The 13,926-nt window shown below is 39.9% G+C and overlaps 2 protein-coding genes across 3 annotated transcripts; one reads left to right on the top strand and one right to left on the bottom strand.

Moving 5' to 3' along the window:
* Positions 1–1,117: 1,117 nt before the first annotated feature.
* Positions 1,118–7,965, top strand: cdc42l (cell division cycle 42, like). Its single transcript, XM_063485703.1, has 6 exons — positions 1,118–1,180; positions 4,331–4,435; positions 4,584–4,656; positions 4,773–4,882; positions 6,601–6,798; positions 6,923–7,965. The coding sequence occupies exons 2-6, from the start codon at positions 4,331–4,333 to the stop codon at positions 7,010–7,012; spliced, it is 576 nt and encodes a 191-aa protein (XP_063341773.1). The 5' UTR covers positions 1,118–1,180; the 3' UTR covers positions 7,013–7,965.
* A 1,144-nt stretch (positions 7,966–9,109) lies between these two features.
* Positions 9,110–13,272, bottom strand: wnt4b (wingless-type MMTV integration site family, member 4b). Of its 2 annotated transcripts, none has more exons than XM_063485700.1 (10): positions 13,063–13,272; positions 12,927–12,969; positions 12,460–12,683; positions 11,968–12,204; positions 11,780–11,864; positions 11,530–11,661; positions 11,094–11,236; positions 10,862–11,002; positions 9,987–10,149; positions 9,110–9,874 (listed from the first exon to the last, which is right to left on the bottom strand). In XM_063485700.1, the coding sequence occupies exons 3-10, from the start codon at positions 12,493–12,495 to the stop codon at positions 9,705–9,707; spliced, it is 1,107 nt and encodes a 368-aa protein (XP_063341770.1). In that variant the 5' UTR covers positions 12,496–12,683; positions 12,927–12,969; positions 13,063–13,272; the 3' UTR covers positions 9,110–9,704. The 2 variants fall into 2 exon arrangements, with proteins under 2 accessions (XP_063341770.1, XP_063341771.1); XM_063485701.1 differs by having other exon boundaries at positions 11,968–12,121.
* Positions 13,273–13,926: the final 654 nt, after the last annotated feature.

Here is a 13,926-nt window from a genome sequence, read left to right as displayed (position 1 = left end):
TAAATATATTATTATTTCAATTTAATATGTTTATTTTATTTTATTTTATTTTAGTTTAGTTTTATACTTTATTAAGATATTTTTGTTGTTTTATATTTTATTGAGCTGTACCATCGTACTTATTTAGACTACTTGTTATACGTTTGTTGTGTTTAACTTACAATTTAAAGGAATTTTCCAACTCTGGGATAAATAAAGTCTTATCTTATCTTTTTAGCTTTCCAGTCTTTCTGAAGTTTTTCTTTAAACATCGGTTTCCTACTAATTCGCAGTCGATTTCTTGTACCTAAACATTTATCATTCTTTTTTTTTTCATTTGCGAAACCAATTAACACTGATCTATAAATCGGGGGCAAAAAGGGAGCAACTAACTCAAGGAAGGAACAAGTCCAAGGTATACACACAACAGACAACTTAGCAAAGAACCATTTTAAAATTGTATGTTTAGGTACTTTGTTACTAGTCCCATGTTAGAAAAACATATGGTTTGCTCGCATTTCTTTAGCTGAATCTACAATCAATCAATCAGTCTTTACTGACAGACTTTATGTCCTTAGTTAAAACTTAATAGATCTTGGCATGGTATGCCGTAGGTTCTTTACAAAATTGAGGAAACTGAAAAAATCTGAAAATCATCTCCTTAAAAAATAGGTGGTGGTGGTGGGGGAATCCAGCTGAAGGGATGCATCTGGCCCTTCATGTGATTCATCTACTGTTCACCGAAGCCTCATCAGAAATGGCCTCAGTGGAAGGATGGCTGTCAACAAGCTGTTGTTAAGGAAGAGAAACAAAGATCCAAAACAAAAGGCAGTCAACATCTGAAGAAGAGCTTCGACTGACCTTCAAAAAGCCTGAAGAGCTATTTCTGAAGACTATTTAAAGATCTTACAAGAAAGCTTCAATAGACAGTTCAGGCTTTGTTGGATAATAAAGATGATCATACAAAATATTCACTGTCAAGCTCATGTGATTTGTATAAACACTGTTTATGCCTTATGTGCTGTTTTGCCATGTGAAAAAAAGCAGAAACGTGTTGCAGTTTGGGCAGCAGGCGACGCTCTTTCTTTTGTATCGATTCTACAATCGGGACTGGGTCCCGGTTTGCTATGCGCCTGCGCACAAAGTAATTCAACCCTCAAACCCGGATGTAACCAACGCCTAACCTGTGGGAAGAAAAACGGTGAGTAGAGTTACAAAAACTGCTTAAAACTACTATGTGTGGCTAATTAGAGTAGGCGACACATGCAGGAGAGTCCCTCTAACAATGTTCAGTCTAACAGAAATGAAACGTTTGTTTCTAGATGTTTTAAATCTGCGGGGTGGTTAAAGTTTTCTACCGATCAGGGTTAATTCAGAGCGGACAAACATTTCTTTTATGAAGCTGTCATGATTGTTTGTCAGCTTTGGTAGTGTGATTACTTTCATTTTGATCGATTTAGATCCCGCTGTACATTGTAATTAAATAAGAAATCTAACAGTGACAGTATTTTCACGCTGCCTGTCCACTGTTCACAAATCTGATTTAATTTATTTAGTCAGACTCACTCTTAAATGATTATTATTTTTTTATATGTTGGCTAAAACATCGCATTTGCAGGTGTTAAACTTTCAGATAACAGATTAACAGATGGAGTGCTTATTTAGCGGAAGTGTTTGCAGTATCCGCTTCTAAATGTCATTTTGCTAATAGGCGGCATTTTCCTTTAACATCCTCGCTATGCAGCTTATGCGGAAGCTATTCACTGTCATTAATTTTTCGCTTGCACATGTAATAACAAGCCGAGTAGGAGAACCTCCAAACGGTATGCACGCTGCTTGAACTCACACCTATCAGCCGTATCCTTCATGTTTTTGTTTCATTTAGACTAATTTTGCATTGATTTTTATTTCAAAGTAGTTTTTAACTTTGCAAAATCGTTTGTCATTTGTTTATTCTACTTATTTATTTAGGCTGTTTTGATTGTGCCAAACAATTTTCTCAGTTTTGGGCATAAAAAGTTTATCTTGTCTCATCTGATCTAATCAGAGCCTATTTGATGGAATAAATTTTCTTCTTCATTTTTTTTAGCATTGTTCATCATATGGCAAATGTATCTGTTTGTTTTTACAAGTAAGCCTAGGGCCCAACTGATATAGGATTATAAAGATCGACACTGATATTTGGCAATTTTAAAATCCAATATATCAACCAGATTTGACCAACATTTCTTATGTGTAGTTATTTAGTTTAGTTACATGCGTAGAGTTCTTACTAACATAATAGAAGTGCAATTTAAAAAAGAGGGAAGTTGGAGAGGGCCCGATGGTGGACAAACTGTGCATCGTCAACACTGATAAAATCACTGAACGATGTTTTCGCTGTCTCTTCTTTACTGTTTTTTCTTTTATTGTGGAAGATGCAACAGGATGTGGAGTGTGGTAACAAAGCACTGACAGAAACAAGAAAGAAAACAATTGTAAAAGAGAAACAATCCATCCATATTTGTACACGTTCTGTGGTTATGTGCATTATGTGGATAGGTGAAGGTCTATTCAGTCTCATTTATCAGCTGTTATAAATGCCAGTAATGACAGATGTGGACCAATAGATGAGTGGCATATATCGCTGATAAAGCTGTCGGGCTCTAACTAATGCTCTCTCTGTATGCTTTTATGCCTAATAACTTAATTGGTTTGTTCTTCGAATAAAAGTCATATTACTAGAGGTCTAAGTCACATAAAAACGCCTTGGTATAATTCAGTCTAGTTCAGCAGCACCACAAAAGTTTAATTCATTTGTCTCAAACTGATTCGACTTTTACGGAATATTATAATTGTCATGAAGGGTGGATCGGGTTGCAGTAGTTTTAGGTGCTGCACATTAAAGTAGCAACAGAAATGTTTAGTAAATTTGACTTTTAAATAAGTGGGATGAATTTAATAGTTAACATGTACTGTAGGAAGGTGTGGCACCAAGAAATCTATGAGCAGGCACTGTTTAAATATGCAAATAGTTTATTTGAGCTAAAAATAAGTTAATAACTAAGTATTACCTTCACATGGGATTCAAACTTTGTTCCCTTTGATGTGAAAGTTTTATGTTTAATCCATTGCAACACTACAGCTTAGTACCTGTGTGGACTTTTTCGCCCTTTATGCTACTTTATATGACTCACCCGAGCCTGTCCAAATAGACCTATGATTGGATTTTCAAAAGCCTGAACACAAAGCCCAGCATCGGCGCAAGGGTCTAGTTCTGGCTCAGGCCATTTGAATTAAGATGCTGAAATTCTATAATGGATACTTTTTTGTCCACTAGTCCTAAAAAGACATACCCTGCCCCAACTTTAATGTTATCGCTCATCTTAGGACAAAATATGTTAGCAGTGTGAGCTTAATGGATCAAAACTATGAAAGTGCCCATTGAAATGCTGCTGTTGCAGTATGTAATGTGTAAGCATTTTACTGTCAGAGTTACAGAGGTTGAGCCATTTAAAACTTTCAGTTTTTATTTGTTAAAGTAATACTTTAACACTTAATACATAATACTTAATACTTTATTTTCGAGTATTTGCATGTTTTATGTCTAAAATCCTGTGATGCTGCATACAGATAATTACTTCATATATAAAGTTATGTAATCTTTATATGCAGTCTATTCCCACATCTACACTATAAATCATTGCAGTTACAAGATTAGAGACAAATTCATTATAGATCAGATGAATGATCAGTCTTTCCATATATTATTTTTTTATTTTCAACCACTGCCTGACATGTCTTTCGTCTCAGAAAGGCATGTCAGGCGTTTGCTGGTTTCAGTTTTGCACCCCCACCCAAGGTGGAGGAAGGGTTTGTGATTGCTGCATTCTGCTTTTCTGTCAGACAGCAAGACGGTGCAAATTCCACCAGACCAAATTCCAGGAAAATATTGACAGAAAAACATAAAGGTTTAATCGTTTTCTTTAAAATTGCAAAGTAGGGCATTGGCCTCGGCTGAGGATGCAGTCTGTAAGTTTATAATTGTTTGACCTTTCATAGTGTACTGACCAATAATTGATTAATCTTCAAAATAATGTGCAGATTATTCAGTAGTGAATATAAATATTAATTCCAGGCTTAGATGTGCTGGTTAGATGCATCACATGTCTCTGTGAGTCTGTCACAGTTAGTGCTTGTGTGTTTGTTTCCATGTTGTTTCACTGCCTGTATGTGAACCCATGCATGATTCTAGAGGCAGTACTAAGAGTGCTTGTGTATTACTTCCTCTCTAAGAGTCTGGCTAGCTGTCTGGTGTACTGTTTCTGGCAAACATCTTATCATGTTTCCTACTTTCTGTTTTTCTTTGTAGATGCAGACGATAAAATGTGTAGTAGTAGGAGACGGGGCTGTAGGAAAGACGTGCTTACTGATCTCCTATACAACCAACAAGTTCCCCTCAGAATATGTGCCTACGGTAGGAGGAGGAATTAAGAAAGACCGAGCCATATTGTTGTAAACACGCTCACTTCTAAAATTTCTGTTTTCTTATATTATTCATGGTTATAATGCTGCACTACCATTAACCGCCCTTTTTTGCTTACTTTTTTTTTGTGTTTTCAAAGGTTTTTGACAATTATGCTGTGACAGTGATGATCGGCGGAGAGCCATATACACTCGGCCTTTTTGACACAGCTGGTAAGCTGGTCTTTGAAAGTCTCTCAGTTTCACTTTTTCTCTCTCATTTCTGTCAGTCTAAAACCTTTGGAAAAAAAATGTCCTTGTTCTGCTTCTCTTTTGATTGCTGCTCTCAGGTCAGGAGGATTATGACAGGCTGCGTCCTCTCAGTTACCCACAGACAGATGTGTTCCTTGTATGTTTCTCTGTTGTCTCGCCCTCGTCGTATGAAAATGTCAAAGAGAAGGTCAGTTTTGAAATCTCTTTTTCACTGTTTTGGGAACAGAGATGTTGACTATTTTTTGTTAAATGTGTTGGCAGACTTACACTGGCCACTTTGTTTTATTCATAATCTGTAATCAGCCAATCATGTTGCAGCAACTTAGTACCTTTAGGCATTTAGACATGGTCAAGAGAACCTGCTGAAGTTACTGAGCATCAGACTTGGGGAAAAAAGGTTAAGGATTTAAATGGCTTTAAACATGGTCTGAGCATTTCAGAAACTGACGATCTACTGAGATTTTCCACACACAACCATCTATAGAGTTTATAGAGAATGGACTGAAAAAGAGAAAATATTCAGTTGGCAGCAGTTCTCTGGGGGGAAATGCCGTGTTGATGCGAGAGGTCACAGGAGAATGACCACACTGACAGGAAGGCAACGGGAACGCAAATAACCTCTTGTTGCAACAAAGGTATACAGAAGAGCATCTCTGAATGCACAACATGTTGAACCTTGAAGCAGATGGGCTGCAGCAGCAGCAGAAAACCACACCGGGTGCTACCCCTGTCAGCTAAGAACAGGAAACCGAGGTTACAGTTTCGTCTGCTCACCAAAATTGGACAACAGAAGGTTGGAAAAACATCGCCTGGTTGGATGAGTTTCAATTTCTGCAACAACATTCAGATGGTAGGGTCAGAATTTGGCATAAACAGCATGGAAACATGGATCCATCCTGCCTTGTATCAGTCGTTCAGGCTGTTGGTGTAACAAAGTGAGGGATGTTCTCTAGTCACATTTTGGGGCCTTTAGTACCAACTAACCAAGCATCGTTAAACACCACAGTCTCCATCCCTTTATATAAGCAGTGTCCCCATCTTCTGATGGCTGCTCCACCAGGACAACGTGCCATGTCACAAAGCTGTAATCATCTCAAACTGGTTTCTTGAACACTAGAGTGAGTAGACTGTACTCAAATGGGCTCCACAGTCACTAGGTCTCAAATAGAGCACCTATGGGATGAGGTGGAATGGGAGATTCACATCATGGATGTGCAGCCATTAAAACTGCAGCAACTCTGTGATGCTGTCATATCAAAATGAACTAAAATCTCTGAGGAATGTTTGAGGCATGTGGAGTTGAGACAGTTCCAAATGCAAAAGGTGGTCCAACCAGGTACTAGCAAGGTGAATCTGATAAAGTGGCCAGTAAGCGTATAGATCTAAAAATAATGATTATTTTTAAAGATCTCCTGTTCATTTTCTCTAGCTAGCCTAATGCTTATATTTAAATAATTTTGTATGCAGTAGAGTGAAGAAAGTGCCGTAGTTTTCTAAATTTGACACACAATTGTTCAAGAGCCACTTGCTCAAAATATTGAAGTTTTTACTGTGTTCTTATGATCATCCTGATGTGGAGGTGTGTTACACCTCCACATCAGGCTCAGTCCCGATGTCCTTTCTGCTTGGACTGCTTGGAATTTTAATAATTGTTTTAATTGTCGTCCTTATTCTCAATAAATGTCACATGGAAGAAAAAGCCTCCTGCTACTTCAGTTTCTCTACAATCCCATCGTTTTACATGCCAGACATTTTATTACACATTATTTTCTATGAAATGAAAAATATGAATCAGAAACTATCTGAAAAACTATTTGGATTAAAGGAAAAGCATACCAGCTTTTGATAGTCGCATATTTCATTCGGTATCTAAGATAAACTTTCTATCTTTTTGTCTGTATCCAGTGGGTCCCTGAGATTTCACACCACTGCCCAAGCACCCCTTTCCTGTTAGTGGGGACACAGGTAGACTTGCGGGAAGACAGCAACACGGTGGAGAAGCTGGCAAAGAACAAACAGCGCCCCTTATTACCCGAGAGCGGCGAGAAGCTGGCTCGTGAGCTCAAGGCTGTTAAATACGTGGAGTGCTCTGCCCTCACACAGGTATGTAAAATCTCACTACACTTTTAAAACGTATTTAAAAAGTTACAGATTTGTTTGAAGTGGAAAGTTATGCTTCCTTCTGTTATGCTTACATCATCTTTTCCTCTTCTTCTTCGTTAACCAGCGAGGACTTAAGAACGTGTTTGACGAGGCCATACTGGCAGCTTTGGAGCCCCCCGAGACCAAAACAAAGAAGAGGTGTGCTCTGCTATAGAACAGTGCTGACCGCGAGATGTGAAACGGTGCAAAAAGAAAAAATAGGTGGGATGATTGAAAACATCATAAAGATTAGTGGCCATTTTGACAAAAAAAACCCCCCCAAAAAACAAAGGACAAAACCAAAAGGGAAGGGACGGTACCGTGGCATCGAAATGTATTTCGGTACACACGTACACTGATTGTGCCTTCAAAATAAAAGCTGAAAAAGGCTGAGGATGAAAAGCATCAGATGTGCAGTGAATGCAGTTTAAGCACCACCTGTGTCCTTTTCTGAAACCTTTAGAAATTGCAGTGTTCTCTCTATAAATATTCAGGTGGGGCAGGCCCCCCTTTGCCTGTCACTGTTCCCCCCCCCCCAAAGAAATGTTCATTTATAAACTTGACATTGGCCTCTTCCTGTGTTTTACTTACTGTGGCCTACTGGGTCCTTTAAACTCAGTATAGGGAAGTATAAAAGGGGAAATACTTCAGTTACATTTAACATTAGTACGTTTAAGGGGGCAACTTGATGTTAAGTGGTACTCTACTTGCTTTCTTTTCCGACCTTCCTCAGTTGAATAATGTCAAAAAACTAAACATTTGCTGTCACTCCAAACAAAAGCAGTTGTCTGTAACGGTTACTTTCTTCTAACTAGTGGTGACTTGCAGGGATGAAAAGTGTTTTCACCAAGTTCCCTTATCCAGGTTACTTATGAGTTTGTTTTCTTTCTTGTGTATATTGTAAGAATTTCACAATGCTGTTTAGGGAAAATTTTAGCATTTTTTAATTATTTTTTCCCATTTTGAAACTTGAGTTGTTTTTTTGTTTTTTTAATTGCAAGACCTCCAACATTTGAGTGAATGATGAGAAGATTCAAGTTGTAATATTTTTAATGGCTCTTGAGAAGATGAACTTTTTCTAGTCAATTTCTGGGTGTTTGTAATCACAGGATATTTTTAATAAAATGGTTGAGCTCAAATGAAATGTAATCATTGTTTTGTATGTTTGAAGGCAAAAGACTGAATTCGAAAGTATTACAGAGTTTAAGGGTGTGATCACACAAGTCACACTTGCCTCTGCACTCGCACTGTGGTAATGATCTGGGCCTGAGTATGCTTCTCTCACATGCTCCCCGTCTCTGTTGTACACACACACTTGCTCTACCAGAGCACAATGAGCTTCATAATTTTATGCATTTTGTTGTTTATTTTTGGATCTTCTTAAAAGCTGCAGCATGCACAGTTGAGGAAGCGTAAGGTATCCAGTGAAGTGAAAAAAATCCCTCCAAACCTACCTGGTCTTATTTGAAAAAAGTAACTGCCCCCTAAACCTAGTAACTGGTTGTGTCACCCTCGGCAGCTAGAATTGCAATCAAGCGTTTTTGATATATGGCAATCAGTCTTTCACATTGATGAGGAGGAATATTGTCCCACTCTTCACAGCAGAATTGTTTGAATTCAGCCACATTGGAGGATTTTCGAGTATGAACGGCCTGTTTCAGGTCGAAATGACAAAGCATCTTAAATGGATTTGGTGGACTTGAGCCATCCAGCCAATCCAGATAAAGATTAAAGGATTGTTAACATGACCCCAGGTAGGTGGTGATTTCTCTGATTGCAAAAAGAAGTTCAGTTGTTTACAAGTCAATAGGAAAACAGCGCCCTTGATCTATGACGTCAATAACCACTTTCCTGATGTCTTACAGAAAACAACATGATGCTTATTGTGTAAATTATGGCTCCTATTAGATTAAAAACATGATTAAGCCGCGCATGTTTTAGGGCGAGGCTTTGTGATTGAAAAGTTGGTTTAAGTGGGCAGGGTTTGAGAGTCACATGATGTAAAAGGACTCCACAAATCAATGAGTGAGATCTTTTTTTTTTATATATAAAGTCTACTAGCAATGACAGTCTGACAGTTATTGAGTTTCACTGTAGGTTTTAAATAATAAATCGATCAATGGTATAGTCATGCAAAACTAAACATGTACAGGGACCTGCAACTACAACTTCTGTTCCAAACAGTCTCACAGGGTACCATTCAATCAAGAAACACTTTGGTATTTTTTTTAATAAACTATTTATTAGAAACTCAAAAAGACCTAATCGCACTGATTGTGCAGGAAACAGAACAGTTTCATACAAGGACGAGGGACAAAAACACAAGACATGGATGTAAGTGCAGCAAAGACTCTGATATACAAATAAATAAACCAGAATCAAAAAGAAGACATAAATACAGTACAAGTCCAAAGACGTGCTAGCCTATAACAGAATACAAGATAAAAGAAATCTTCAGTGTTTGAGAGTTAGTTCGGGTTAAGCTCTGCTTTAAAAGCTTTGTCAGTTCAGCGTGTGATTAACTGCTGTGTTTGTGTGTGTTCATGCCTACACCTGTATGCATGTCTGTGCCTGTCAGTTTGTCTGTCTTAATATTTTGAGCAGTTTAAAAGCTGAGCAGACTTTTTTTTGTACTTCCTGATGGAGCTTTGTCTTTACATTAGTTCTAATTTTGCAGCTTTTACAAGAAAACAATCAAACCAAACTGCAGTTTCACTTCTCTAAGGGAAAACGTGGACAAAGAAAGGCTGCTTTGGACAATAATTATGATAATTTGGTGTCAAAGTTAACCCGCGTTGTGCCCAGCGGTGTCTGTCTGGTGGTTGGTTAGGATCTGGGCTCATTTGGTCAGGCCTTGTTAGGACTTCTTACACTCTACAGGTATGAATGGTGACCGTATTCTTGCACTGCTGGCAACGCACCGAGCAGCACCAGGAAAACTTGCAGGAGCAGCGCTGCACCACCTCAGCCCGGCCTGCTTTGTAGCCTGGCCCGCAACACACCAGCTCGCAACCATCTGGTGCCAGCCGAGACGTTCCTGGGGGGAGGGGGGTGGTTCAAAACATTGCAACATCACTTTCTAAATTGATATGAGTGGTAAGTTGGATTATGTGAATTATTTTCCTGTGACGTGGTCCTGGTGATCTTACCATTACATCTTCTACCTGCAGTCCCAGGAATACCATTTTCAGGGTCGAGACGGCAGAAATCTGGGGAGGGTGCAAGATACACAAGATCTCTGGCAGCAGGGGGTTTGACCTGTGAGTCTCGGGGGAGCAAGGCTGTCCTGGAGCCTATACGTGTCAGGCGGACCTGGGAGGATTGTGACATTAAAACACAGTGATGTATACTGTAATAATAGTGACTACTAAACATGGTCAACGTTTTTAAAATATGTGGTCAGCTTATGCAGAAGTGATCCAAAAGCTCACAGCTTATTTTAGACTGTTTTTCCTTCTCTTTGCTACTTCTGATGTCAAAGATAATATCCTTAAGCCTTTAAAGCCTGAACCATGAAATAATTGCCAGGAAATTAAATTTTTCTGAAAATGGAGTGTTTATTGAACATTCTGACAAATTTTAAAAAATGAATCTTTGAATGAATTTTTTTTTTTTTTTTGCAATTTACTACATAAAAATGTATTGTGCTCGAATTATTTAGTTTTCGTGGGGACAAAAATCACACTGATGATCGATAGATCTCTAAAACTCAAAAATTTGAGGCACTTAGTGTTACAAGGTTAATATGGTAATCCCGAGCACACAGCTCTGGCTTTGAGGAAGGTAGCCCCACAACTTGATGTTTAAACCTTTTTGCAAGGAGCAGCCAATCAGAAGAAAACTGATTTAAGAGGAGGGAAGTTAAATACAAGCATGGAGCTGAAAAAGCATAACAGGTTCATTTCGAGATGTTTCAGAGGAAATTGTAGTTTTTTTCTGATAAATAATTTACTTCAGCTCATGTGACATCTGCTCACCCATTAAGCTAGGGAAGATAAAACAAGCAGAAGGTATTATCTGTTACCTCTGTGGCTCCATCAAAACGTTCCTTGAGCACAACGCCCACACGCCTGAATGGAGGCATGACCTTCCAGCAGGTCCTCAGCTCACAGGACCCAGACACACCGTGACATTTACACTCAACCTGCATGTTATGAAGGATGGCCTGAGGAGGAGATAATCATAAAGGACAAAAAAATTCTGTAAATTCACACAGAGAGTTGGAAATCTGTAAGGACATCAGTGATGTTGCTAACCTTTCGACCGGCCTCGTTGTTGTGGAGGTTCATGAGCGGCCGGCCTGCTGACAGCCCCTTGGCTCGCTCTGGTTCATCCACAAATGTCTGAGAGAAAGCCACACCATAGGACAGGTTGTCACTGCACCCTGACCACTGGAAACCTGTGGTGGAACGAGGCTTAGATTAAGATGATCTGTGTTACTGCAATTTTGTAAGGTCAAAGAAGGTTAGATGTTAAATGGAAAATCCCATCTGGGTCATGTGAGGCAGGGGGCAGCTGTTACTGTCTCACAGCACAGGTGTGTTACATGTGACAGCTGATGGGAAACTACCAGCTGACATTACTGCTGCATACTTTAGACCCACAATCAGCACTGTAGCAGCTTTTTTATGCTCTGTGTGAGTCAGAGTGGATTTACTCACTATATTTTCATGGAATAGAGTTAAAGCTCACCCTCCGGGCTGACCCCCCTGACCTTCCTGTCACAGCCACACCTCTCCAGCTCCCCACGGGTGCAGGCTCGGGTCACCGCAACCGCCACAGCTGCTGAGGACAGAGCATGCACAAAGGCTGCCTCACGAGTGCCTGAAACCACAGCAGAGACATGACACAACTTTATTTTTAGAGAATATTTATAAATGTTGCTCAGTGAATCGAGGTTTCTTCAGAAAATTCACTAACTTCATGCCAGTAATGGGTCTACCTTGGTTCATCACTCTGCCAAATACATTGATCCCACGTGGGGTGGTGGAACAATTCCAGCGGCGATTCCTGAACTGGTGCTGGCACTGAATTGGACAGCGAGTTACACACCAGGGATGTAAAAGTTTCCGTCTCTGCCACACATAATGGTGATTGTTATTTAAATCACTCAGAAGTTATGCTTCATACCTCTTCTATGACCATCTCTGCTGCCTTGCGTACAGACTCCATGACCTCCCCCCGTGCTCTGCACACCCCCACCTGGCCTGGGGTCAGCCCCCTCAGCCGTGCACATGGGGCAGCACCAGACACAGGCCGGGAACGGGGCAGCCTCGCCAGGGAGCTGGGACATAAAAATGGAAGGTGGAGGAGTGATTCACAGCAAGTACGTGGGGGAAGATGCATATTTAAGTACAAGGTTGGGGCCTTTAAAAGAGTGACAGAAAGATGAAAAGGTAACAAATAGAGAGGATGAAAACAAGGAGACAAACAGGCAAAGAAGACACGGAGGGCACAGTGAAGGCAGGGAGAGAGAGAAAAGAGAAAAGGTCACCAGGAGCGAGACAAAGAAAGAGAGGGGAGCGACTGAAAGAGATTTAGTGACATGTCACCACCTTTTAAAAGTTATAGCATGACAAACAAACTCCCTCTTTCTCATCCTCCTTCACACACTAGACTTACAGCCAATTGGTTGCCATGGTGGGGTGGGTTGCCCATAGCAACAGGAGGAGGAGTGGTGCCGTGAGATTGACAGTGGAGACAGTTGGCATCAGACTGTCTGTCTGTCCGTCTCCGTGCGTCAGGCTGGGTCTTTGGGTCCACAGCTGAAGTGATCGCTCCGTCCTTCTGTGTGTTTGTTGCCGTTTAAGTTTAAAGTCCAGAGTCTGGGGATGATCCCCACATATCTGTTGAAATCACAAGTTAGCAGGTTAATGATGAATGCAGAGATGCTCTGCATGGTATTTTGGTCAAGTAAACAATAACTTCCTTATTAGTTTTCTAATGATAAGGTTTATGCAAGTTACTGGTGTTCAAAGTTTAGTCTGTATATGCAGTTTATCATTTTGTAGCAGATAAAACCACAAAATTACTGCATTATACTCGTGAAATTTCCTTCAGGTTGAAAGAGTTTTAAAATTGATTCTTACCAGTTGATATTTCTGTGATAGCCAGTTATTCTTCTTTTTGTTACTGAGAGGAAAGAATTTCAAAATGAATCACAATTTTATTCAGCAAAGCTGCTCTTCAGCTTCTCTCTATTGTTGCCAATAAAAGCATACTTACATGACTGTTTCACAAACTCATCCTTGATGCACAAAAAGACGTCCATACGTCCGATTTCAGTCCCAGATTAATTGAATTCACCCCCAAAAACAACAACCTAAAATCCAGAAACACTAATAAAAGTCACTTTTTATTAGTCAGACAAACAGTAGCACGGTGTCATCTTGTGGTTAGTTCTTTCCCGGGAAAACAAATGTGTCCATTGCGAGTTGAAAAAGCAAGAATGAGTGAGGGCAGTGAGCTGGGAGTGATGGGTTATAAAGGAGGTAGAGAGTGAGGGTGGGAGAGAGAGGACATGTGGAGTGATGCTGACAGAGGGAGGAGGAGGAGGAGGGTTTGGAAAAGGGTCATTGTTTTACTACGCAAGCATTACAAGCGTAAGTATGCCCTCTATTGTGTTAATCTGGCATGAAAACTAAAGTCTGAGCCTGGGCTGGTACCTGGACTGAAATCACAAATGTGGTTGTGTGCATACATGCCTTAACACATGTATGAACATATATATATGATTTATATCAGAGAAACTTATGAGAACTCCAACTCCAACCTGTTTGTTTCAATAAACTTTTCTGCAAAATCCTCTTATCAGTGACTGAAACGCAGCACTTCCAGTTCCACATATATGTACACGCATGTGAGAAAGTGTCTTACCTAATGTGTAATTTTCCCAAACTTTGTTGCTCATTTTACGAGTCCAGCTCTCCCCCCCTCCTTTTCCTCTATGTCCCCCACATTTGCCCTCTCGTTCTCCTTCTCTCTCACTCCCTATATTGTCTTAGAAGAAGGGGTGACATTTAGACAAGGGGAAGAAAACAGACTGCCGACAAATATTGGAACTAAGGCAAATAAATCACAAGAAGGGAG

Source organism: Pelmatolapia mariae, linkage group LG10_11 (genome assembly GCF_036321145.2).
Source record: "Pelmatolapia mariae isolate MD_Pm_ZW linkage group LG10_11, Pm_UMD_F_2, whole genome shotgun sequence".
Lineage (NCBI taxonomy): Eukaryota > Metazoa > Chordata > Actinopteri > Cichliformes > Cichlidae > Pelmatolapia > Pelmatolapia mariae.
This window is presented reverse-complemented; position numbering and strand designations above follow the sequence as displayed.

Bases quoted from the DNA above. Each gene is read 5' to 3' on its own strand.
- cdc42l (XM_063485703.1), top strand. From the start codon at position 4,331: ATGCAGACGATAAAATGTGTAGTAGTAGGAGACGGGGCTGTAGGAAAG. The intron at 4,657-4,772 runs GTAAGCTGGTCT...TGCTGCTCTCAG, and splicing joins CGGCCTTTTTGACACAGCTG to GTCAGGAGGATTATGACAGG. The intron at 4,883-6,600 runs GTCAGTTTTGAA...GTCTGTATCCAG, and splicing joins ATGAAAATGTCAAAGAGAAG to TGGGTCCCTGAGATTTCACA.
- wnt4b (XM_063485700.1), bottom strand. From the start codon at position 12,495: ATGGGCAACCCACCCCACCATGGCAACCAATTGGCT. The intron at 12,205-12,459 runs GTAAGTCTAGTG...ACTCTTTTAAAG, and splicing joins ACCATGGCAACCAATTGGCT to GCCCCAACCTTGTACTTAAA. The intron at 11,662-11,779 runs GTAGACCCATTA...CTGTGGTTTCAG, and splicing joins TGGCAGAGTGATGAACCAAG to GCACTCGTGAGGCAGCCTTT.